This window comes from Ambystoma mexicanum, chromosome 5p (assembly GCF_040938575.1).
Source record: "Ambystoma mexicanum isolate Mex_15411 chromosome 5p, UKY_AmexF1_1, whole genome shotgun sequence".
In the NCBI taxonomy this organism is placed as follows: Eukaryota; Metazoa; Chordata; class Amphibia; order Caudata; family Ambystomatidae; genus Ambystoma; species Ambystoma mexicanum.
Genome location: NC_090930.1, coordinates 1,193,457,427 through 1,193,481,105, shown reverse-complemented (window position 1 = coordinate 1,193,481,105; position 23,679 = coordinate 1,193,457,427). Strand labels below are relative to the sequence as shown.

The 23,679-nt window shown below is 46.0% G+C and overlaps 1 protein-coding gene across 3 annotated transcripts in view; it reads right to left on the bottom strand.

The window, feature by feature from the left end:
- CDH20 (cadherin 20) overlaps window positions 1–23,679 on the bottom strand; it is a 1,428,111-nt gene that overhangs the window by 238,428 nt on the left and 1,166,004 nt on the right. For all 3 annotated transcript variants that reach the window (XM_069613654.1, XM_069613653.1, XM_069613655.1), the window contains one exon: window positions 822–1,190. In XM_069613654.1, coding sequence (XP_069469755.1) covers window positions 822–1,070 — 249 coding nt within the window. In that variant the 5' untranslated portion in view covers window positions 1,071–1,190. The remainder of the gene's footprint in view (window positions 1–821; window positions 1,191–23,679) is intronic.

Below are 23,679 nucleotides of genomic sequence, written 5' to 3'. Positions count from 1 at the left end.
GGCCGACTCAGTATTCTATGGAAATTGTCTAGTTGAGCAGTAAATATAAGGTACAAATTAAAATGATATGGTTTGGGGCAACAATTCTCCCTCCCTCGCGGCATGTTGGCTGAGGCTATTGATGGGAAATCAGATGCATGCATGCAGTTGAACCCACCCCTTCTTGCCTCACTCAAAAGTTTAAGCCCTTGCATCATCTGGTTGAAACGAGCATGGCGGCTGTCAATAGGTTGGCTGAACGTTAGTACACTGTTATCCAAAATCATGTTCGAGCCCGAAATTGCAAAAAAACACTGTTGTGCTCATTTTTTATCTTGAATTTCACTTATCCTTTCTCATTATTGAGGATTATTGGACTATCACTCAATATTGTCCCACCTCCCTTACTCTTAGCCCCATGGTTTGTCATTTTTTCTCGTTGTATACTTTTATTTCTCATGCCTGCTGCTCCCCCTGCACCACTAGGCCCCTAAGCTCATGGCAAGCCTTGTGGCTCTCCTGGCCCTCTTATTCCATGTCGACATGGTGGTTTTCAGGATGTAAAATTCGAGAAACAAGGATATTTCCAAATACGGAATCGGACACTTGTCGCTTTAATGGTGGATGAAACAAATGTGCAATAGTCCTTATTCCCACATGGGCATGCATTGTTAATTGGGGTCCACGCTGACAATTTAATAGATAAATAATCATGGATCACAAGTGAGCTTTTAGAAGAACTAGCTATGTCTTCAAATCAATGTTGAACTGGGTTGCGCCACCCTTGCGCATGATTTCCATATAGATTTGAGTTAATCTCTCTCCATCTCTGGGTTCCTTACCTTTCCAACATACAATGGGTCGGATCCGGTATATTCCTCCAAGACGAAAAACTGGTTCCACACCCAACTCCTCTTGTACCGGTGATGCAGTAAGAGCGGGTCAAGCCGGTTGTTTTTCTGGCCCGTTTGTGCCCCTGCCCCGGCGCTTTCAGACAGTGTGTTTGTGAGCTCCATCATTTCCAAACAGGAGAAGAAAGTGACAACTCCAAGCCAGTCGTATGCGCTTCGCATGCTGCCGCCGGTCCTCATCAGCAGAACCTGCCTTGATATTTTTTATTGTCGTTTCAGAGGCCAAATTGCGGTCGGCCTTTGACTGTCGGTGTTTACTGAAATGCCACTGATGTCAGCTTTCGCTTTGATGATAATCACCTGTGAAGATAAAGAAATGATTAGAGATATGTCAGTAACCTATTTAAGCACAGGTATACAAAAACAAGTGAAACATTGTAACGGAATAAAAGTGACAGGCAATTAATTTCAACTGGAAACATGTCTAAATGCCTAAATCAACCGCCCTATAAGTAGTTTTGACCAGTGTGCCGTGGTTAAAACGACCATTTTGGCCGTTTTGAAATTGGTAGACTGATTTTGGTCGAGGTGACTACATACATGTGCATGTTCGACTTAGTGGCGTTAAGCGGTGGGGGTGTCGGGTAGCAAGAGGAGTAATGGGGGAGGGACCCCTCCATAGCAGAAAAGCAAAAAGGAAGTGGACCAAGGTTGACTAAAAATAGTCGACTAAATTGCCCACATAGAACTGTTTTGACCACTTGGAAAATATGTTAAGACGTGGGTTTGTTCCGCCCCATTCATCCGCTGCTCGCTAAGCCCGCAGGGCAGAGAGGATCCGGGAAGGAGGGGGGGGGGGGGGGTCGGTTGAGGAGATGAAAAACCCTTTTACAAATATTGTCGCCAAAAATGAGACAGACAGCTTGGGGTAGCAGAAGAGAGAACCAGCCCTGAGGCGCCATTTAATATTGAAGCTTGCTATTACTCGTTTCCCCTATTCATCCCATAATCTGCCTGGGAGATAAGAGGCTGACATCTCAGCCCCTGCCATTGGCAATTTCTTTTCAAGAGAAGCAGACATGCTATGCGCTAGTCACTCACAAAGGGCATAATGACACGGTGTGTGAGGCCTCCGCGGGAACAAAGCACGGCCATTCTTCTTCAGGCAGCCTGACACCTTTGCATGCTGTCAGCACTGGTGGGGTGCCCTTGGTGGGGGTCCCTTAGATTCGCTGCGCTAGAGCGTGCTGTATCATTCATTTGCCTGAGTTTAGCGGTGCTCCTTCAGAACTATTGTAATTCACAAGGATTTTGGAGCGATAAAAAGTAAATGACGATAAACATTTTCTTGTGGCCCAAGTTACAGTATTCGTTTTAGGTTCGTGTTTTTCTTCTGAATGATATCTTACTGCCCACCGTAATCGGCGGTACATCACAGGGCCGCCATTTTATGTGTATCTTGTCTGACTTCCGCGTCTTTCCTATAAGGCTGCGGCCAGCGTTCAGGTTTCACACTCGGCCGCGTCCTCTCTGAGGGAACCCATCACCGCATCTAATGGGGACATTTCTAGGGGCTGAATGCGCGGTTAATCATCGTGGACCCCACAAAAGGGGTTCCGCGAGGCTGACGGCCACACGCTATTGAGAGATGTCTGAGCGAGGCGAGCTAACAAATTTCCCCTCTTTAGGCCTGAAAGGGGGGTTGTGGCCGAGGAATGCCGACCTCCATCGGGGACACTTTCCCATCAGTCAAGGGTCTTTTGTTGCCATCAAGTGAAATTAGCTGCTGACCTCACCCTGGGCCAGAGACCATGGAGGCCTGTTCTTTTGCTGCTTTGTTGGGCTTAATGAGGTGGCGACGCACTTAAGGTACTCTGTCAAAACACTCAGCATTCACTCTCCGCCATTCACGCTCTCGCTGTTCACTTGAAAAATGCATGGAGGAACAATGGGCCTTGCCATAAACGCCAGCTAAGCTTGTATGCGCCTGCGCGAAAGCGACCGCTTTTTGTCATGCCAGGGATATTCAAATGACTTATGGCAGTGAAAGCAACACCCGTCTTAGTTTTGTGTCCCAGTGCCGAGAACTCAACTGTAGAACATCATCCTCTCAACACACCCAGATTCATCTCCAGGCATGTGCTTTAAGCACTGACACGCAAATGGCACATATATTCCACAAAACCTTCAAGTCAGAGCACTTCCGCACAGAGCACACAGCACACTTCTTTCCTGAGTATCCATACACCAAACACTCTCAGTATTAAGAAAACTCTACACACACCTTAAGTGAATACAAACGCACGTGCTAGTGCATGGGTCTCACACCTGCCCATACGTCACTCAAAACAACGGATCCACTTTTTTTTTATTGTTTAAAGCACAGACCTAGCTCGAAAGCAGTGGAGCTCTGTACAGAGTGTAGGTAGCTAGCATACAGGCTGGCATCCTTTAACAGTAGAACCGTACTGTGAGTCGGTATGTACATCCAGTAGGATTATACCTAGGTCAGATATTGTGCAGAAAGCCACGCCTCGAGAGAATTGTGAAATTGGAGAATTGTGTGGACATTCCGAGCTGATACCGGGATCGAGTTCTAGTGGGTGGGCGTGTGAAAAGAGAATTATTTTTTTTGGTCCTCTCTTTGTGGGTGAGCTGTGATGCAAGCCGGTTGGTCGATTTAGTATGCGGGGAGCATGGGCCACCAGATATGTGGAGCTTACCCACAAGGAAGTGCTTCAGTGGGATGAAGGGTTTGATTTAGCAAAGGGTGAACATTTGGATCCAACTTCTCGGCTATGTGTTTCTGGAGGGACAGGCTGCTGTTGATAGTGAAGTCTGAGGATTTTGCTGAATCCGAGAGTTGCAGATGAAATCCTTCTATGCGCATGTAGAGAAGTCTTGAATGGGTCTTCAATGGGTTAAGTTTGTGGTAGGCAGTCAACACCCAGGACTGGATCATGGCAAGATGATTGCGGAAGCGACTGATGTCCTGTAGGCTTTTTACTCTCATGTACAACCAATGGTGCGAGGACCATTGGGCAAATGGGCTGTTAGCCCCACGCCCCACCCAAAAAATGTTGGTTTATGTTGACTTGACCTGGCTCACCTACTGGGCTGTCGGCCGCCAGCACAGGACACAGACGATAAACGGTACTTGTTGATGCACTGTTAACAAAGTAGCAGCAAAAACTACTGTAAAACATTTTATTGTTAGCAACTGAGTTTGTATGCATGCATGTTCAGGCAATTGAAGTGGTGATGGAATGTTAGCACTTGCATATCAAGGGAGTGCTTGAAAGAGTAGGATGGATTAGCTCATTCTCACAGCAGTTCTTAAGTGTCTGGTTTCAGACGTGAAGGGCAGAGTTAACTGCTTTTAACATTGAAGATTCACCAGAAGGGCCTCTTAAAATGTGTTAAGTAGTTAGATGCCCCCACACAACTAAGTTTGCCCCTCAACCACAGTCTCTGTAGTTACCACCTCTCCCCACATTTGAAGTGTTAGCCCCCCTGAAATTTTCATCCAGTTGCAGTTCTGTATAGAACTGAGTATTGGTTGCGAATTGATCGATGGCTAGATTGGGATCTTTTAGGAGTGTGCCCAGTAGCTCTATGTAAAGGTTCAAAAGGATTGGTAAGATGATGGATCTTTGGTGACAAGATTGGCAGTCATTTAGAATGCCATGATATGTTATTTATAACATGCTTAATACCCAGAGGTTTGGGGATCGAACCAGTGTTGCTCCGTATCATCTTGCTTCTAAGGCGAGCACCTTGCCCCTGAGCTATTCTCCCGAGCCATGTGTTCATCTGTACGGCCAGGGGTCTCTCTGTTTGGTAGGACAGTGCCATCCTGTCAGCGAGGAGGGAGAGAAAGATGCAGTGGTCAATGGTGTTGAATGCAGCCGAATGGTTGAGGAAGCATGAGTCACCCTTATCCATGATTTGGAGGGCATCCTTTACCATCTGGATGGTAACTGCTATGATGTTACACTTGGGACCGAACCCCAACTGATAGTCATTGAGGAGGTATAGTTGTTTGAATATGGCAACGGTTTGTGTAGCAGCTACTTTTCCAAGATTTTGCCAATAACCTGGAGGTTCTTAATGGGCCAGTAGTTGGCCAGATCATCTGGGCCTAGGGTCGTTTTTTTCAAAAGAGGTCATATGAGACCACTTTTGAGGTTGTCCAGGAATAACCCTTCTGTGACGGAGGCATTAATGATTCTGAGGAGTGCGTTGAGCGCCAGACCCATCAATTGCTTAATGACGGAGTCTGGGATTATATTGCCTGAGAAGGAAGTAGTTTGGGATTTGACTTTGCAGGTGTTTTAGACTACAACTCCCCATTAACTCAAGCGGGCATAGTAAATGGTGAGCGATCATGGACTCTGTATACCAAAACCTCTAGAGCGCCAAATGCAGCAGAAGATAACAGTGGACAACCCACAGCCAGATGAACCACATTCTGATAAGGCAATCATGCCATCTTCCTGCATTGGACACCCACATTAGCTGCAAGACACACCCACCCATGCATACACCATACCTTAAAGGTACCAGGCACTTGTACAACGTTCACAACAAGTATCCCTCTGTTTGACACACACCGTTCTCAAAGATACATACACACACAATATGTGACCATACATGCATGACTGTTGGGAAACAGAGGTCACAGTGGAGCCTCTTGCGCAGGACTGCAGGAGAAAATGAGAGCATAAAACCGAAAGGGGGTTGGAGAAAGCTTATATGCACCGACAATTGGGCTGCTGCTTTGCAGTCAGAGTCAATGCACGTGAAGAGCATAACTCTCATCAACAAGGAATTCATCTGAATTTCAACCTTGAAGGTATCAAAATGGGTGTGAACACAATTGGATTTTGTTAAATTGGTGGTTTGGCTCCATTTTAAACTCAAGCTGCTCCCAGCTGTTAATTTGTCCTCTCCAAGATTGAGGGCAGAGAAGGACGTTTTGAAGAGAGAGGAATAATTATCAGTTGTGTTCATTGGACGTATTCGCCATATAGATGGGACATTTTTTATCCCTTATACTTTGCACTTGAAGCCCACTGCACTTCACGCGCCATTTGATAAAGATGTTGAGCTTGTGATATTTTTATTTCTATGAATGTACTGTGATGTGTTCGTGTAAGCACATAGTCTTCCATGTACACTTATAAAATGATTTAAATAATCTGAAGTTTCTAGTTGTGTGTGACCTACCTTTACTTAATATAGGGATAGCCGGTGCATGCCTTATTTTGGATCTAATATTTAATTTAGCTCATCAGACAAAAAATACATGGTTATTTTCTACTACTGCCCATCGTTCTGAAGGGTTAAGGGTACACCCTACCCTATTTTTGTTGTTGGCTATATTTTAAACCTTGCCATGCTTGAGTATTGACGTACACCCTGATAGGTGTGATACAAGTTAACTTATTTCCAACACTGCCACTAGGTCTGTGGCCATGGGGTGGGAGGAGCTATCCAAGACCTGCCCCACTTAAAGCAGTCTGCATTCGAGGATAACCCACAGCTAGCAGACACGTATATTGGTAAGTCACCCCTTAATGGGCTCCTCGGGCATCCGTCACCCACAGTTCATGTAACACACCCACCCCTCTTACGCTGTACACTACAGATGTCCCTTCTGTGCAAGCACACTCCACACACAGTCCTCAAACGCACCTCATGTGGCCACACATGTTTGCTTGTTGGATGCAAGGACTCGGGCGTGTAAAGTCAAGAATGGCTGAAACAGAAGATAAAATAGAAGTCAGGGTCATTCTTGGCAGAGGCCTAGAGTGCAATCAGAGGGCTCCATAGTTGGCCATTAAAACACAAAATATGGACCGTTGACCGGGATTGGGTTCAAAATGGTATTTTTTCGGTGGTGCCGTAAATCCTTCTTGTGGCCCCGCACTAGCCTTTCTAAAAATCAGAACCGGCATCCAGGATGCCCCATCAAATAGGATGATGCCATACGTTTGCTCCATATATGGTCATAGACTTCACACTAGACCTGTAAATAATTGAAACGTAAAATCACAAAAAAATGCAAACATTTTGAGGGTGAAATATAGCTCATAGAGGAATTGACAAACTCCTAAATCTACACATACTTAGAAAAAAAAGAAGGAAAAGGGTCATGTCAAGCTACTGAGAAGGCACTTGTTTTGCTCACGGTTCTAGTTTGCATAATTTATCTTACTTTTCAAGGGAACAAAGTAATTGGAAAGTGCGTAAAACTCAATTTGTTACCGGCAATTAGCTTCCAATGGCAATGTGCGCGGCCACCAACGGTGCAGGTTCTATATGTGACCCAGAGCGCGCCACAACTACTCCTTCCTCACCAGTGACTTTTTGATGAATTTCCTCCTTTCACTCTTGATTGCCCGGGTTAACTGCTTCCCCTACCTCTGCCTCCGAGACATTGTTTGGGAAGTTCTTCATCCTTCATTGGAAGTGTACAAATGATGCTCTTGGCTCCCTTAATGCCCGTGGAGACCCTCGTGATCTCAGGTTAGCTGGTGGTCTTCGACAAGCGACTCCTCGCCCGCCTTTTTCGAGATGTCTTGTTTTGAATCATTCGCGTCGATTCTTGACGAGCCTGAGGTTTACCAGTCTAAAGCACTGGTAACGTTGGCATGCAATAAATACGTTCATTTATCTGTCCCATCTCTATCTCTAATTTAGGCACCAATATCGTTAACAACCTTCTATTCTACTTTCGTGGTAAAGTCTGTACAAATGAAAAAAATGTCAAGCGCACCTTATGTAATACCTGCAAAGGAGTTTCAAACATTTGACAAGCCTTCGCTTAATTTCAGACACGTGAAATACCTACAATCCACGTGCATTGGTTGAGAGCGTGTTTGTGGAGTGGAAGCTGCACTGGCCATTTTGAATGAAAAATCTGAAGAGGTGCACGCGGCTTCTCAGTGGGTTACCGGCATTGCTGCGGAAAGTAAACACTGAATTTTCATGGCTCTTTCTATTTCTATTTTTTTCCTCATTTCCAGGACCTTTCTTTATTAAACCAAAATTGAAACCTGTTTAAAACCCTGACTTCCTTCCAAAAGTTTTTGGAAGAGCGGTGAAAGGGGTCCAGTTAAAGGGGGTCTGAAAAATTGGACTTTTCATTCAAACACTGAGGGGAATTTTTCCGATTTGTCTTTGATAAATAATAGGACAGTTTGCCAGGAAGGGTAGTCTGTCGTATACACTGCACTAGGCCTTTTGCATGTGTGAAGAATTTAAATTGAGCAGTCTTTAAAAAAAAAGGCCAAAATGTTTCCATCCACTGCACGCGTGTGCATTCGTATGTTCATGGTTTGTTTGCAAACACCTGTAAATTCTCAAGTTGCCAAAACTAGAATTTTGAAAAACCAGTTGCTGATTGGATGAAAGTAGTTATATAACCTTTAAGCTATTGGTCAGACATGATGTTTTGAATACATGTATAAGGGAAAGGATTAGGGATACTTTAGTACCTTTGCTCCTAGTAATCCAGGGGGCCGCATCTCAACAACCAACCTGCTACTGGTGTCCTTGTGCATCCTCCATAGTTCATGACCAGTCAGACCAACCAGTAATATACATCAATTGTGTCATAGCTGCAGTACTTCTCACAGAGCCGACACTAGTGTGATATTGCTTGCTTTGGACCAATCCACTGTGACAATCGCCTTTACCAGGCGAGGAAATCCTCTCCTGCTTTGATTCATCTTTCGATCATCAGGAGAAGAAGAAGCATAGATTTTTGGGGCTCAGTTGGGGATACAATTTATCCCAATGTCCTCTTCTATAGAGGTGAAGACCGAAGGCGTCCAAGGCAGAGGAGAGCTCTGCCCCCTAACAACCCACAAGGAACAGTGGGGTGACTGCTGTTGGACAAAGGGCTCCCTGTTGGTTGCACTGGACCAGGCCACTGTTCACAGGAGGGGAAGGATCCCTTGTTGATGCCTTCCATGTTCCCTGGTGTCAGAATGCTGCACACAAGTCAACCCCACAAGTCCAAGAGATCTTGTTTCACGGGTCCCAAAACTCTTCAAGCCGCTTCGGCCATGCTTGATGCCCTTCGAGCCGACACAAAGCCTGCATTGCTGCTTTTGGCACTCTGCAAACTGCCAAACTGCTTAGCTGCCTCTTCAAACAATCTTAGCACCATCCTGCACCTGTGAAGGGCACCGCCGCTGTGACTCGAGCACCAGCTCACCACTGTAGAAGCATCTGACCCGCTGCATTTCGAGCACTGACTAAACTCAAAAGAACCACGTCTCAAACAGATTCCGGCACCAACTTAACCTGCTAGAAGACATGGTTTTGCACACCAAATCAATACAGTGGAAGCACAGATTCAACCCACCTTAACCACTGCCTCAACCTGTTCTGGCCCATCGAAACCCATCATCTGAAGTACCGCTCGATCCACACAGAGCCCCATCTTAAAGTCGACTCAATGCCAAACTCAACGCTGGATCAACATAACTTTCTCCGTCTCAACACCAAATTGACTGCAGGAAAGCACATAGAAGCATGGCTTTATGCTGTTGAACATCTATCTAAAAACAAAGCATTACTGTACTGTGACGAGCTGCTGTTCCCCTATTCCCCCTTTGGGACCATGGTGACTTTTAAGCCCCCTTCTCTACCCTTTTCTTCAAGAACACTGCACATTGCCTGAACAATCCTAATCATAACACGCCTACTCATCTATGTAGGAGGTCCTTTTACAAAAGTCTGCATTCTCTGGATTGCCTTTTGCAGGGGTGGGTTTCTAGTATTTTCTGGTAAATTGCTTACATGTTATTGTTGAATTAAAAGGCTCTATTTTTATAGAACCTTGATTGGATATTCCTTTATTTTGAAGACTTTGTAGTATTCTTTTTGGGTTGCGGCTGTTATTAGATCAGACCCATCCTAAAGAGTATAGGCTGGCCTTGGCATTCACTGGTATTAGGTAATAATGTCGCCATGAAAAAAGTCGGCAGGTTGGCGACTTTTTAAAACAAATGCATTAATGATGCACCCTCCAGGCTATCAAACACTTTCCCCAAATATATCTAGCACTGGAGGTAATAATATGTAATTATATCCCTCCTAGAATATTTGGGGAAAGCATTTTGGTAGCCAGGAAAAAGTCACCAGAACCTGCCGACTTTTTCACGTTGACATTATTACATGGATCCCACTTACTACCACAAAAGGCAAAGGAGGTAAACCTGCCGAGCTATGGGTCTCTTTACGAGTCTGACGGTAACCCTTTTCCGGCACCTGAAAGCAGAGTTGTAGTCTGCCGGTCCGGAAAGCGTGCCGGTATGCTTCTACCAGCACCCTTATTTCCAGACTGGCAGACTCGTAATGAAGCCCTATGTCTGTTTCACCTTCATGACTGGCTTTGCTGCTGGTTTGATAGTAGTGTGGAGCAGAGTAGGCGGTTTAGCCACTGCTGAACCCAATACTCCTGCAGAGCAGTAGCCATATCATCACAGTAACTAAACAGGATATGCACACAGTTGACCTTTAAAGAATCAGCTGTGGGGTTATGGAACATATTCACAGTAGAGTCAGAACCAGAGATAAACACATAGGGCCTCATTCCGAGTACGGCGCTAACCAATGGCGCTATTAACGCCTTGGTTGACGCCGTACCCGCACCGGCAGCGCCTTGGGGGATGGCGGAATTACCGCCCCATTCCAAGGTTGGCGGGGCGGTAATTCCCCATTCACCAAGGCTCTTCCCCATTCCCAAATGAGCCCCCATAGGGCTCAATGGGAATGGGGAAGATGCAAATAACGGTGACCGTTCATTACGGTCACCGTTATTGGCTTGGAGGCCCATTTGCGCCCTCGACTTTAACACCTGCTCAAAGCAGGCGTTAAGGGCGAGGGCGCAAAGGGAACTCGGAGTATGGCGGTAAGGGATTACCGCCACTGGTCTCGTTAGCGGTGGCCGCTATACCTTACCGCCATACTCGGAATGAGGCCCATATACTTTCACACTTAAACATACCAATAGGCCCTAAACACTTCCCACATAGACATATCCATGTGCATGTGCGCGCATGCACACGAGAGAGAGAGACACTCTCTCTCTCTCTCTCTCTCTCTCTCTCTCTCTCTCTCTCTTTCTCTCTCTCTCTCTCTCTCTCCCTCTCTCTCACTTGTTGAGTGAAAATTACACAAAAAATGCATTAGTGGAAAAGCACTGCAGCATGAGCAAAGGCTCTTTGCAATGTTTGTTAGTTGCTTTTGCCTCCAGAAAGAAAAGCTCTCAGTAATGAACGCAGTGGAAATAATTTCAAGCTGATGTGTGAGGAATCTTCCAAGCAGGCTGTTTGTTCGCTGCATTAAGGTACTTGTACTCCACTGTGATGGAAACTGCTTTCTCCCTGAAGCCACTTCATACCACATGCTGTTCACTCCTTTCCTGAGCAAATTGTTGACATAAAGGTGTTGCAGAGGGGTCCTGTCAAAAAACCTGCTGCTGGTGGCTCAGGGCAATGACCTTTCTAGCTTAGAAAAGACTGTGCAAATGAGCACACATTGATAAAAGCCACTTTTTTCCAAGGCAAGTTTGCTTCGGGTCTCGCTTCCCATGCACCTTAAGCCTCAGATACTAGACATGCCCTGTCAATGCAGTTAATTGGTTAGACGATCTACTGCCTCCCCCCCCACAAACAGTCCCACCTGTGCCTGTTAGCACATTCTTCTTCTTCCCTGCTGGTTCCAATGTCACATTCCTCTGCCCCCTCTACACTTGCCCTGGGGCATTTATATTCCCTCCATATCTGCTCCTTTTCTGGCTTACAATATCTGCCCTCTCCTGGACCAGTGTGACCGGATTCTTCTCCTCTGCCCAGACATTAATGTACATAGTCTAATATATCAACCTCCTGCCTTGTTTGTTGGCCCTATTGCATATGGCAAATATAAGAAAAGAGGGAGGGATGTTGTTATTGGGATAGCGGGAGAGGCAGATACAAAACCTATGCTGTTGTAGGGGTGCAGGCCCTAATTCCCCGGGACCAGGGTGCTGTTCTGCTTCTATGAGATTGATGAGGACACCTGGAAGTATGTTATCAAAAGGGGAGATCCCAAGATCTGATAGGCCTCAATGCTTTGGGTCTCGGTAGCCGATGATATGAGGGAGTGCGATAAGGCAAAAGAGGATAGCGTATTCATAGCCCGAGTATACCTGGTGTCCTCCATGCACATCACCACACCTTAGAATATATTTCAACATTGACAGATGGACTTCATTTTCTGCATCCTCCCTTACCTGCGCTGGTGCCAGCCAATTAATACGATTAGCTCTGGTTTCGGTCAAAAAACACCTGCGTGGACCAGTGTACCCATCCAGTGAACACAAAATGGTAATTCATTAGGCATGCAGGTGAGCAGTCTGCATCTTGAACGAGCTAGACGCACAATATGCATGTGCACTTGAGTGCCCAGAGGAAGCTGGGATGTGAAGGTAGCTTGCCCTATAAATTCTCACGGTGTTGAACAGGAAGCTATGGAGCAGACTAATAATGGGGAATTCACGCTCCAAAGTGTGGTATTCAGTGTTGGACTGGCCTATAGGGACCTTTCGAGGTTTCCCAATAAGCCTCTGCATCCTGGGACTCTTTTGTGTGGTAACCTATTTTATTTCCAAATGTTCTCATAGGGAAAGGATCGGGCTTGCTGAAAAAGAGTAATATGGGTCCAGTTTGAAAATTATTTCCACTGCCTCTTTTCGTTCCCACTCCACCCCTGGTGGTATTTAGGCATAGATCCGACAAAAATGTTTAAAAGACAAAGGGGCTGATTCATGGAATTTCGCGCAGGAATCGCACAAGGGGCATGCGCTGAAATGGCCACTGCGCGAGTTTGCGCAGTTAAGTAAATCTGTGTGCAACGCGTAATCATAGGTTAGTTTGTGCAAAGTAACCATATCCGCAAGTTCTGGCTGGTACGCCCCCAACACGTCCACACGCAAAGCAGGAAACTGCCAGATCATCTACCTTTGTGTGGTCCCTCAGGAGCGAATGCACGCACCCTTCAAACAATCTGTGGGTTCCTATGTAAGCAGACCTGTGACTCGGGGAGGATGCGCTGGGTCCCCGTAACTGTTTCCAGGACCCCAACAACATGCATATGAAAAAAATCGTAACTCAGCACTCACTCGGGAAGTGTGCGTGCAAACCCAAGTAAAACGTTCCTGCACCCTCGCGACCCAGCATACGCGCACCGCTATGTTACACCGGAACCACGATTGAGTACACACACCCCGAAATACAACATGCAATCCCACCTGTGCTTTGGAAATAATACATGCAAGTGTACTTATGCCAGCCTTCAGGTGGCGTATCCTATGATGGACTTGCATGGCATTTCCCAGCCGAGACGTTGCACGATTGATTCCATGAATACGTCTCTTTCCCTGCAATAGTGGGCGTGCAAGGGATTGCCTGCAGGCCGTCCCTCGGAACGTCCACTTCTTCGCAAGTTATTCCTCATTTCTGGTGTTCAGCCCCCTTCCATGCCCTCTGCGCAGGCCACATCCACCCATGATCAGAGTCTCGCGCAAAGCCTCGCTGGCTTGCACAGGCGTCCCATGCCAGCGCGAAATCCATGCAAGTCCAGGAAAAGTCCTGCGCTATCACTTCCATGAATCGACAGAGTTGCGTGCACAGATCGGGTGCAAGTAGCCTACTTTCTGTGCAAATAATTCCATGAACCGGCCCCAAAAGTTTGAAAAGAAGATTAAAAACACAACGTTTGAAAATCAAAAGTTCAATAAAGTTCAAAAAGCAGGACCCAGTAAGAGTAATCAGGCAGAATAGGTCAGGAGAATGCAGGGTGGAAACGTAGGGTCACTTCACTTTTTGATATTAAAGGTAAACTTTTCAAAGAAGGGCAGAAAGGCATGTGCTTTTAAGGAAAGGATGAGCCAGGTTGAGCAATGCATGAAAGGGAATTTGCATCCAGGGAAGGGCACTCAGCCAAGCAGGTTGCTGGGACAGCAGGCGAGAATACACAATTCCTGCCCGCTATTCCAGCCACCCGAGGCCCTGCCCTGGGTGGTGCTTTTGTTTTGTTTTTCTTTTTTTCTATCGTGGGGAGGCAACAGGGAGGTTCTCCCTGTTGCACCCTACCCCACATAAGAAAAACCCAATTCCCCTTCCGCCCCTCCCCAACTTGCCTGCAGGACCAGAGCCTTGCGCTCCGGTCCCCCATTCTCCTCCCGTCTGGTCACTGTCATTAACATAGAAAAGGGACTAGGTTCCATTTCGGATGACAGTGGCCATTTTGGAACATGTTTTGGTGGCCATTTTTAAAACATTCGTTTTTTCTTTGACGGGAGATGTGTTCGCGCTGAGCTCATCTCCTGTTGGAAGGGGAAAAAAAGAAAGCTATCCGCACCCAGATAAATCCGTGTTGCAAATAGCTTTCATGCTCCTGCTGAGGGACGGACATAGGGTTTAATGGCCCGCAGCCCGTGCTAAGGCCCTTGCTTTGCTCAGGCCTACCAAAGCTCGGGCTGGAGGGCCTTTAAACCCCATGTCCGCCCCCCAGCTGGGGTGTCAAAGTTATAGTAACAGCAGTGCATGACGACACTGTGGAGATAACGATCTATAAAAAAGGACACTGTTAAGAGGGCAGCAGAAGAAAAAGTACTTACAACATGATTTTAACAAATGAAGTGCTCCAAGAAAAAAAATGTATCTTCCAATTTCATTTTCAAATGTAACAACATAGCAAAGCAAAATATAAAAAATATATTTTTTCAGACTTTAATTTTTGAGGTTTCAATTTTAAGCTTTGCTGTTTCGATCTTTAAGTTTTCAAAGTGCAGACCCAAAACCCCATCTGGTTTATGTATACAAACTCGGAAATCTATCAAAAACAGGCCTGAGTTGGTTTATAATTGCAGTTGGTGAAAGAGGCCAGCGCAGCAGCACCATTTCTGCCCCCCCCCACACCTCCCATTATTGGCAGATTGCCGTAAAAGTGCTGCCAGAGTAACTTTGCAAATTAAAAATCAATAATTTTCGGCTCTAGTGAGTATGCGCACACCATTTGAGCAAATCCACTTTCATGCTGATGATTAATGCTTTGCGGAGCCGGCGCATGGCAGATTTTTAAATGAAGTGAACATTACTGACAGGTTATTTCAGGGATGTCAATTCACCAACATGCCAGTGGTAGGAAGAGAAATCACACACCTCATTAGGAAGTGACATCACATGACCCTCGGGCCCTGATGTCAGAGGAAGTGATTTTTCCCAAGCTTTCACCGAGCTGGTACCCTAGGATATGTCATCACTGCTGAATAAACTATTAAAAGTGTAAGAGTAACAGTATACAAGTGTTGCAAAATCAGGTAAAGGGGCATATATTAGCTAGGGTGATGCCTTTATATGCCACAGGTACAGCCACGACATGCCAGGGTCATGCGAAATAGAGCCACCACTTTCAAGGGGCGTTGCCTTGCTATGCTAGCACACTCTCATGTGCTCATGTTCTGGCATTTTGAGCCAGTTGAAGACTCACATGCCAGATACATTCCTCACTCGAGAAATACAATCTCTCAATATGCCAAGTGCAGCCACGTACACTCCGGTACTGCCATTATATGCCTCTACGGCCTCACATGCCATGTATAGTCATCAAATGCACGGTACAGCCTCAAATGGCCAAACCTCTCTGTGTGAGTTATCTGTATGGGCTTTCTATATCTGCACCAAGTGATCTAGCAACGGAATGCTACGCAAAATACTATGCACAATATGCCAGGGGTATGATGGCCACGGAGTGAGAATGTGTGCAGCTGGTGCCTTACAAATCACCAATAAATTAATAAATAAGGGCCCGCCTTTGCATGCACAATGCAGCCTCACCTGTCCAGCTGCGTCCATCGCATGCTAGGTATTTTATGTATTTTATTTATTTAGCGTTTGTAGCACGCGCCAAACCCGTAGGTATCTGTGCTCTGGAGAGCAGGTTTGGCTTCAAATCCCCACATAGGTTCATCTTAGTCCAGTCAAAGCCTTGTAAATCGGGTCTGGTGTGAGAGATCCAGATTACATATGCTATGCAGGGGGTCACGTGCAAGGATGCGTTTGACCCTTTGGCATCCTATTGCCTTATTTTCAAAAAAGGCCGTCTTTCACATTCTTTCAATCTTATGTCCTCCATCACATACATATATATATATATTTAGGAATTACAGATCCATAAGGCATGGCAAGTATAGCCATTTGCATATATTTACTTATTCAATTCTTTATGGGTCTAGTGCACCATGGACTAGCACAGTCAGGGGCGCTGCACAGGCGTTCCACATATAGCAGCTAGCTAGCAATGAAGTCACATAATGTTACTAAGGATGGCGGTAAAATAATGTGGACCATTGATATGAGGATCTCATGACTCTCAAAACACCCTCATTTGGAGAGCCAGACTTTCATTTGACACCTTTTTCTTGTGAACAAATGTGAACATTGTGTTGACGCTGCCAAGAGCTGTCCCTGCAGCCTCTGACCCAAGAGTTGCAAGAGCAGCTGCAGGGGTAGAAAAAAGGAGGCAAGGGGTAACAGATTGCCCCTAAATGACAATCGGGGGTTATTTCAGGTGAGTGTAATTTGTTGAGCAGAGAGGAAGCAAGGCATTTGTGCATGTGTCATTAAATAAGTGTAACCCCTGTCGATCTCTACAGGGTATGAAGCTAGGAAGTGTAGATCATTTGTTATTGAGGACAATTAGCATATGAAGAACGTAATTGACCGCCTCTAAAACAATTAGAATGGTCGAAGAACAGTCAATAACGACTCATTTTGACTGCATTCTGAACATTCTGACACAAGCAGACAGGGAAACAACAATGCAATTTCAAGGCAAGGTTTCGTTCAAAAGGGCACTTCTTTTTCTGGGAGAATATATTTTCGATTCAACATCATATTTAAGAAACCAGAGAGAGAGTTAAAACATGGGAAGATGCTTTCACTTTCTTGTAGATACACCGTTTACTTTTACGACACCTAATGCAAGCTCGTGTTAAAACGACTCCAGTGTAATTAACTTTTGCAATTAAAGTACTTGTGAAGACAACCTTGTTATTTAAACACTACAAAATAAAAACACATTTAATTTTCTTACTCACTATTCAAGTAACGTTTCCACCTCACCAGCAAAACTCCAAAACATGTATTGCTAATGCCAACATGTGCTAATAGCCCTATAGATCTTGGGCGTGGTCATTATCGCTTGGGGTAATGATCCTTCCCCAATTTATGGCTCGAGGCAAGGTGACGGGTCATTATCCTGCGATAATGACCCCTCCCTCGGTCTATAAGGCTATAATATATATCCATGTGTTTACGTTCAGTTCTAATTTATGCTGTAGCTCCTTGATGCATGTGTTTTTCAAGTTTGCTCTTTGTATTTGTGATTTTGTTCTTTTTTTATTGAAAGGTTTCCTCTGGTTATTCATTTACGAGTCGCTGATAGTCATATCAAAAGAATGCGCGTGGGTCTTTTAACTTTTTTTGCTATTTTTTTCAGAGCAATATAGGTGACACATTTTTGTTTGTAGATTTTGTCAGGCCCCTTGGAGACTATGACCCTGATTCATGGAATTATTTGTGTGTAGAACGGGCATTTCCGTGCCCTTCTGCCCGCAAATCCCCGTTTGATGAATGGGGATTTGCAGACAAAAAATCGCATTTACATAGCCTAACATGTGATTGGCAGATAAGCTCTGATTAATTGGCAGCGCCTGACTATCCGAGCAAAACCTATCAAATGATGGTATCCATTGATAATAACACTAAGCAGATCATGAAGGTGCCTGGGGACGTGATCTCAATGCCTACAGTAGCAACAACAAAAAACCTTTTCAATACACGTGTGAAGCTCTGTCTGTGGATGCTTGTTTTCTACTAGTGCATGCGACATTTTTTCACAGTACTTAGCACAAACATACACACATACGAAATTACTCCTGGTTACACACAACACTGAACCAAGGAAATACATCCTTAAGCGCAAACTCCTCTGCCTTCAAAACTTCAATTTTCCAAACCCATGGCCCGTTTCCTAAAAGTTAAAGGGCAGTAACAAACATAATGGGTACAAATATTGCTTTTTTTCACAACCTTGTTTTGCCTCCCAGTATGTGGTATAGTTAGGCAAGGGGGCTCCTTATTTGCTGAGCTTGTGTTCTACAGTCCTGTGCTTCCATCTAACAGATAATTGCATTCTGGGAGTTGAAGTCTTTTTTTTGTTTCAACTGGATTAACATACCAGAGAAAAAAGATGGTCAAAGGATAACCCAGTGTTGTTCAGAATACATGGAGTTATGATTTGATCATAAATATGCCTAGTCACCTGCTTCAGAATCATACATGAATTCCAATCACTCCCCTACTCATATTATGCCTTCCATTGGCCTTTCACGTTGGTCTACCTCGACCCTACGACTGCCTAGTCTTGCAGGCAGTCGATGGCACTTTTGATTACGCATTAAAAAAAGCCCTTTTAGTCCAACCCGCACCCTCCATTTTAGTATGTCAGTGAGGAGCAATTTAAGCATGTTTAATTTTAGAACGAGGTGCTCATATGGGAGGTGGGAGACTTATTCAAAAAAGTCTAAACAGCATATTAAGACACTTGGCTGGATCAAGGGGGGTGGATATGGGCAGAGCAGGCGTATGTCCCCTTCCTTTACGAGCCTAGTGCTTTTGCACGTTAAATTACAATGTTAATGATGTTAAAATGTAAAAGCTCAAGCTGCTCTACCAGGTGGCAGATTCAACAGGCTGTCCCTGCCATGCCCCAAGCCCACAACTCTGTCCTGGGCCATTGCACAATTTGCCTGGCCCTAAAAACGGCCCTTCTTGTAGCTGATGCAGCCTGTCTTGAAGGCAATGCAGGCCGTTCCATAGAGTGACTGCTTTCCAATCTGTGTGATGAGCTGAGCATGCCCCACTGCACCACTGGAAGCCAAAGTAATGGCCGAAGCTTGGATGTACTACCTACTTACCGCTGAGTTTGTGTGATTAAGCACCTGGCTTCACACAGTGTATTCGCGATATTACTATTGTTAACGCTTCTTGGGCCCTGTGCGTATAATGTGTGCAATCCAAGGTTCTGGACCATAATAAGGGATGGGGATAAGGGCCCAAAAAGGCTGCACGGTGCACGGGGGACAGGGACAGGAATCTTGCAGAGATTTGGTTAAATATTTAACACTAAGTCCCATCACGTGAAGGCTCCCAGCTCGGCCGCAAGTCTCCCGCGAGACAAGATCCTGGGGTAGGGGGTAACACTCTGCATAAGGTCAACCGCCACTATACCGTAAAACGCATAACAGCCACCGTGGTCAAGAAGACTTGCAGTCAAGCCTAGTAGGCTCCAATTGGGAAATATGAAGTTTAAGCTAGGCTTACCACCACAACTTTCTGGCCCTCGGATGGTAAGTCTGGAAGACTTCCTACGCCTGCATCTGTGTGAGTGGCGATGATGTGCACGGATGCCCACTCTTTCTCCAGTTTATTTTCCAAACAGGCGACACTAACAGGAGTGGACAAGTTATGCATCTCATTAAAATGTGTGCTTAAAGGGTTGTGCCAATTCCCGGAGCTGATAAAACAACTACTAAACAGGCATTGTTTTTTCTTTTTTTTTTTAATCAAATGCCTTCACTGCATGCAAACAGGCAAAAACTAAAACTAAGTCTCATTATTTCGTTCCTCGGAGCATGTTCATTCCACTGCACACGAATTCCGATGAAGACCACCGCCGTGCCGCCTTCTGTGGTGTGCGTGTATATCACGCACGGTCCATGGAACAGCATGCGATCCTAAGATAGCTCATGTAGCAAAACACATATGGATACAGTGAACCACCCTCTGCCAGAAATCATGGCTTTCATGGCGTTTGTCCAGGTGTTGAGTGCAACTGGGAAAGCAAGCACTGCCGGAGTGGCCTGCAATGCACTTAACTGGGGAAAAGCTTGGTGCAGGCAGTGCAACCTTTCTCTCAGCTGGCGACCACCGTCGTAAAAACAACAGCAGCAACACGTGGTGAGGTAGGTACAGAAGCATCCAGAATGCTTGAGGGATTTTGCAAAATTAATGTTTGCCCCAATGACTTTCATTGTCAAGAGGGCACCACACCACCCTTTCATCCCCTCAACTACTTCAGACTTAAATGTAATCACAAAGTGGTATAGTACTGCCTCGAAGTGAACACATGACGCCAGTACACCCAAGAATACTAGCGCATGCATACCACACACAACCAAGACATGCATATAAATCTCTTATTGACAAACCATGCAGATGTGGGCCAGGACAGGATACAGTGGCCCAAATGTGGCCGACCATTCAACCACTAATCACAACACACACTCTCCACAAGCCGTCATATCCCAGACTCTGGCCTACAGTGATGCTGGCGCACTCCCCTAGATAGGACCATGCTGTGCAAGGCCCTGGTGGTAGCAGATGCAAATGCTGTGCTATGTTACAAAGTGTTTATGCTGCATCAAATCACTACCGTAGGGGCCCGAGGCTTGCCCGGAGGTTGGGATATTGTGCCCATACCTAGTGTATGTAATCCTTAGTCTAGAGAGAAACAAGGAGCCTATGTAGGATAAGAGGGGAAAAAGGGCACAGATGCCACAGATAGAGGGAATGGGATGCACAAGAAGAAGTCATGTTGTGTGGCAGTCTGGGTGCATGAAGATCCACACACTGAGATCCACAGATCAGAACTGAAGAACATAAGGTATATTTTAACACGCTTAGAATCAAATGGACAAGTGGAAGCTTTCAGAAGCAAGAGGTAATTAAAAACCGGTAAGGACTGATTGCATGAGGGGCTTGAGATGGGCTCAAGCAAACCTTGATGTGTGGTGGTTCTTTGCCTGGGATAACCTTTAAATGTTCCCCACCTGGGCAAACTCTGCATTTTAATTCCTGGACTGCCAATCCAAGGGGCCGAGTGTGGGCAGTCAAGTGTTTACTGTGTGAAAGCTGAATGTGGGTGTGACTCAACGTGCCCAAACTGCACCACCTCTTACTTGAATTCTAACTTTGCGCCATTAGGTGGTTCATGCGCATATTTAATGAAGACGAACAAGCTAGTCTCATATGCCAAGAGTACCTCTGTAAATAGCACAGTAAGCAGCTCTGCTCTGGCTACGGGTGCCAATTTAACCTATATAGCATGTGTTGATGAAATTCTGAAGGCCAAATAATCCTTCACCTGAAACAGAATCTCCAACATCCATAACAACAGCAGGCAACTCCACAAGATCATCTCAGAATTCCAGACCCCTCTTTGCTCTTCCTCTGCCCTACCCCACTGGCAAGCACTCTGTGACGCTCTCTCTGACCACTGCCACAAAATAGCCTTGAAAATAAACTGCATCAGTTCCATATTAGCAGCGCTCCTGCCCGCTCCCTTGCACCCATGTCCAGCCTCAAAGACACTCCCACCACCCACCCACTCTTCCCTACCTTCTCTCCCATCTTACGTCCTGAATTACTTTAGCTACTTGCCAGCAGCTGTCCCTCAGGATCGCCTGGAGATCCCTGCCCTCCTGCTCTCCTAAAGGATATCCTTTCCTCAACCTGTGCCGGCAGCATTGCAAGATCGACCATTAACTCACCCTTCACTTCAAGCACAATCCTGTTAGTTTTCAAGACCTCCCACATCAAACCGCGGCTCAAAAAACCCTACCTTGACCCCCTTCTACAGGACAACTAGAGACCTATCTCAAACAACAATTTCATAGCCAAACTAATTGACCAAACAGCCTACTCCCAGCTACGCCTTTTCACTGAATTCAACCTCCTCCTCGACCCCAGGCCCAGTTCAGTTTCAGACGCCTATGAGGAACAGAATTCTCCCTAGTCTCCATCTGGGATGATCTCAAAAGAACCTCAGACTAAGAAGGTTGCGCCGCACTTATCATCCATGACCTCACTGCGGCCTTTGACAGCATGTACCGCAGTACCCTCATGGACAGACTACACTCGCTGTGCATCAGGGATGCACCTTTGAAGTGGATATCCTCCTTGATCACCAGCAGATCCCAAATTACTCACATGACGTCATTCTCCTCAACTCTGCATCCTGTCACCAATGGAGTACCACGTGGAGCCTCACTTTCACCCTTCTCTTTAACCTCTCTAACCTCAACCTAAGCCCCCTGCCAGTTCTTATGTGGCCTGACTTGCTACAGTATGCAGATGAACCCCAGACCATCTCAAGAACCCAAACGACACCACCACCCCCCTACCCCTGCCTTACAGACAATGACCACTGGATGATGGCTAACCACCGCCTTCTCAACCCTGGAAAAACTGAAATCATGACCTGCGGGACGCCTGCCCTTTTCCCACAACCCACACCATGGCTGTCCTCCCTAGGTCCTCCACCCCCTATCTCCAACACAGTAAAGAACCTTGGATATACTCACATCACATCAACTCTGTGTCAAAATCATGCTATCCACACCTATGTATTCTCCTACCCATCTTCCCCTACCTCTTCTACCCTCACATATTTGCCGCAATCACGAGTATCACCCATTCTTGCCTACACTACACAACTCCCTATACATTGGCGCCCCTGCATCTCAACTCACAAAACTTCAAAGGTCCAAAACACTGCAGCCAGGCTTCCCCTAGCCCTTGGCCCTAGAGAGCACTTCACAACTGCCCTCCGTGCTCTGCACTGGCTCCCTTTCGGATGACGGTCCTATTTCAAGGCTATGTGCATCACCCACCGTGCCCTGCACAAGATAGGACCAGAAGATCTAGCTCACCCCCTACAGACCCAACCAAAACCTGAGATCAGGAAATGCACTCCTGCTTGTCATCCCTCTGGCAATATCGATCAGTATATGGGGATCCTTCGTTTCTGTCCACGCATCTACAATATGAAACTCTAGCCCTTTAAGCATCCGCTGCATAGAGGATCTCCTCGCCATCCAGAAGGCCCTCAAGACCTGGCTCTTCCCCCCTGCATCTTGACTGACCTCATCTGCCTTTTGGGTGAACTTCACCCCCAGACAGGTAGGCTGGGGCATGGATGAGTCACTCCAAGAAAGGACCGCCCCGGCACAGAAAAGGCTGACATAGATCCGCAGGACAAGACCTGCACTCCGTCAATGAAAAGCAAGTAATCAGCCATGACCCACGGATACGTATCACAATCCATCTCGATCGATGATAGATAGACATATCCCTCTGAAGGTGCGACCACTCACCCGCACACATCTGCAAACATCGGCTACTTGAAGACACATTGCACAACACCTCAGCCACTAGAATGCAGCTGCGTCCCATGAAAAAAATGAAGTCTAGCTGGACTCACATAGTCTCCTAGCAGCCTTCAGAGCACCCATCAGCAAATGAAGTCTAGCTGGACTCACATAGTCTCCTAGCAGCCTTCAGAGCACCCATCAGCAAATGAAGTCTAGCTGGACTCACATAGTCTCCTAGCAGCCTTCAGAGCACCCATCAGCAAATGAAGTCTAGCTGGACTCACATAGTCTCCTAGCAGCCTTCATAGCACCCATCAGCAAGCCAACTCTACATGGGTCGCTAGCAGGGTCTTAGCCACCCCTACCTACCTTGGTACTGAATAAAATGCACACACAAATTCTAAATTCCTCTGACCAATCTCTCATACTTCGGTCCTCCAAGGATGTTCACCTACAGCTTCACCTTTGAGGCCACACCAATGGGAAAAGGCGCTATACAAATGTCATATTACATTACATATACTTTTGTTTTCGTGAAAGGATAACAATATTTAAGTGGATTTTGGCACA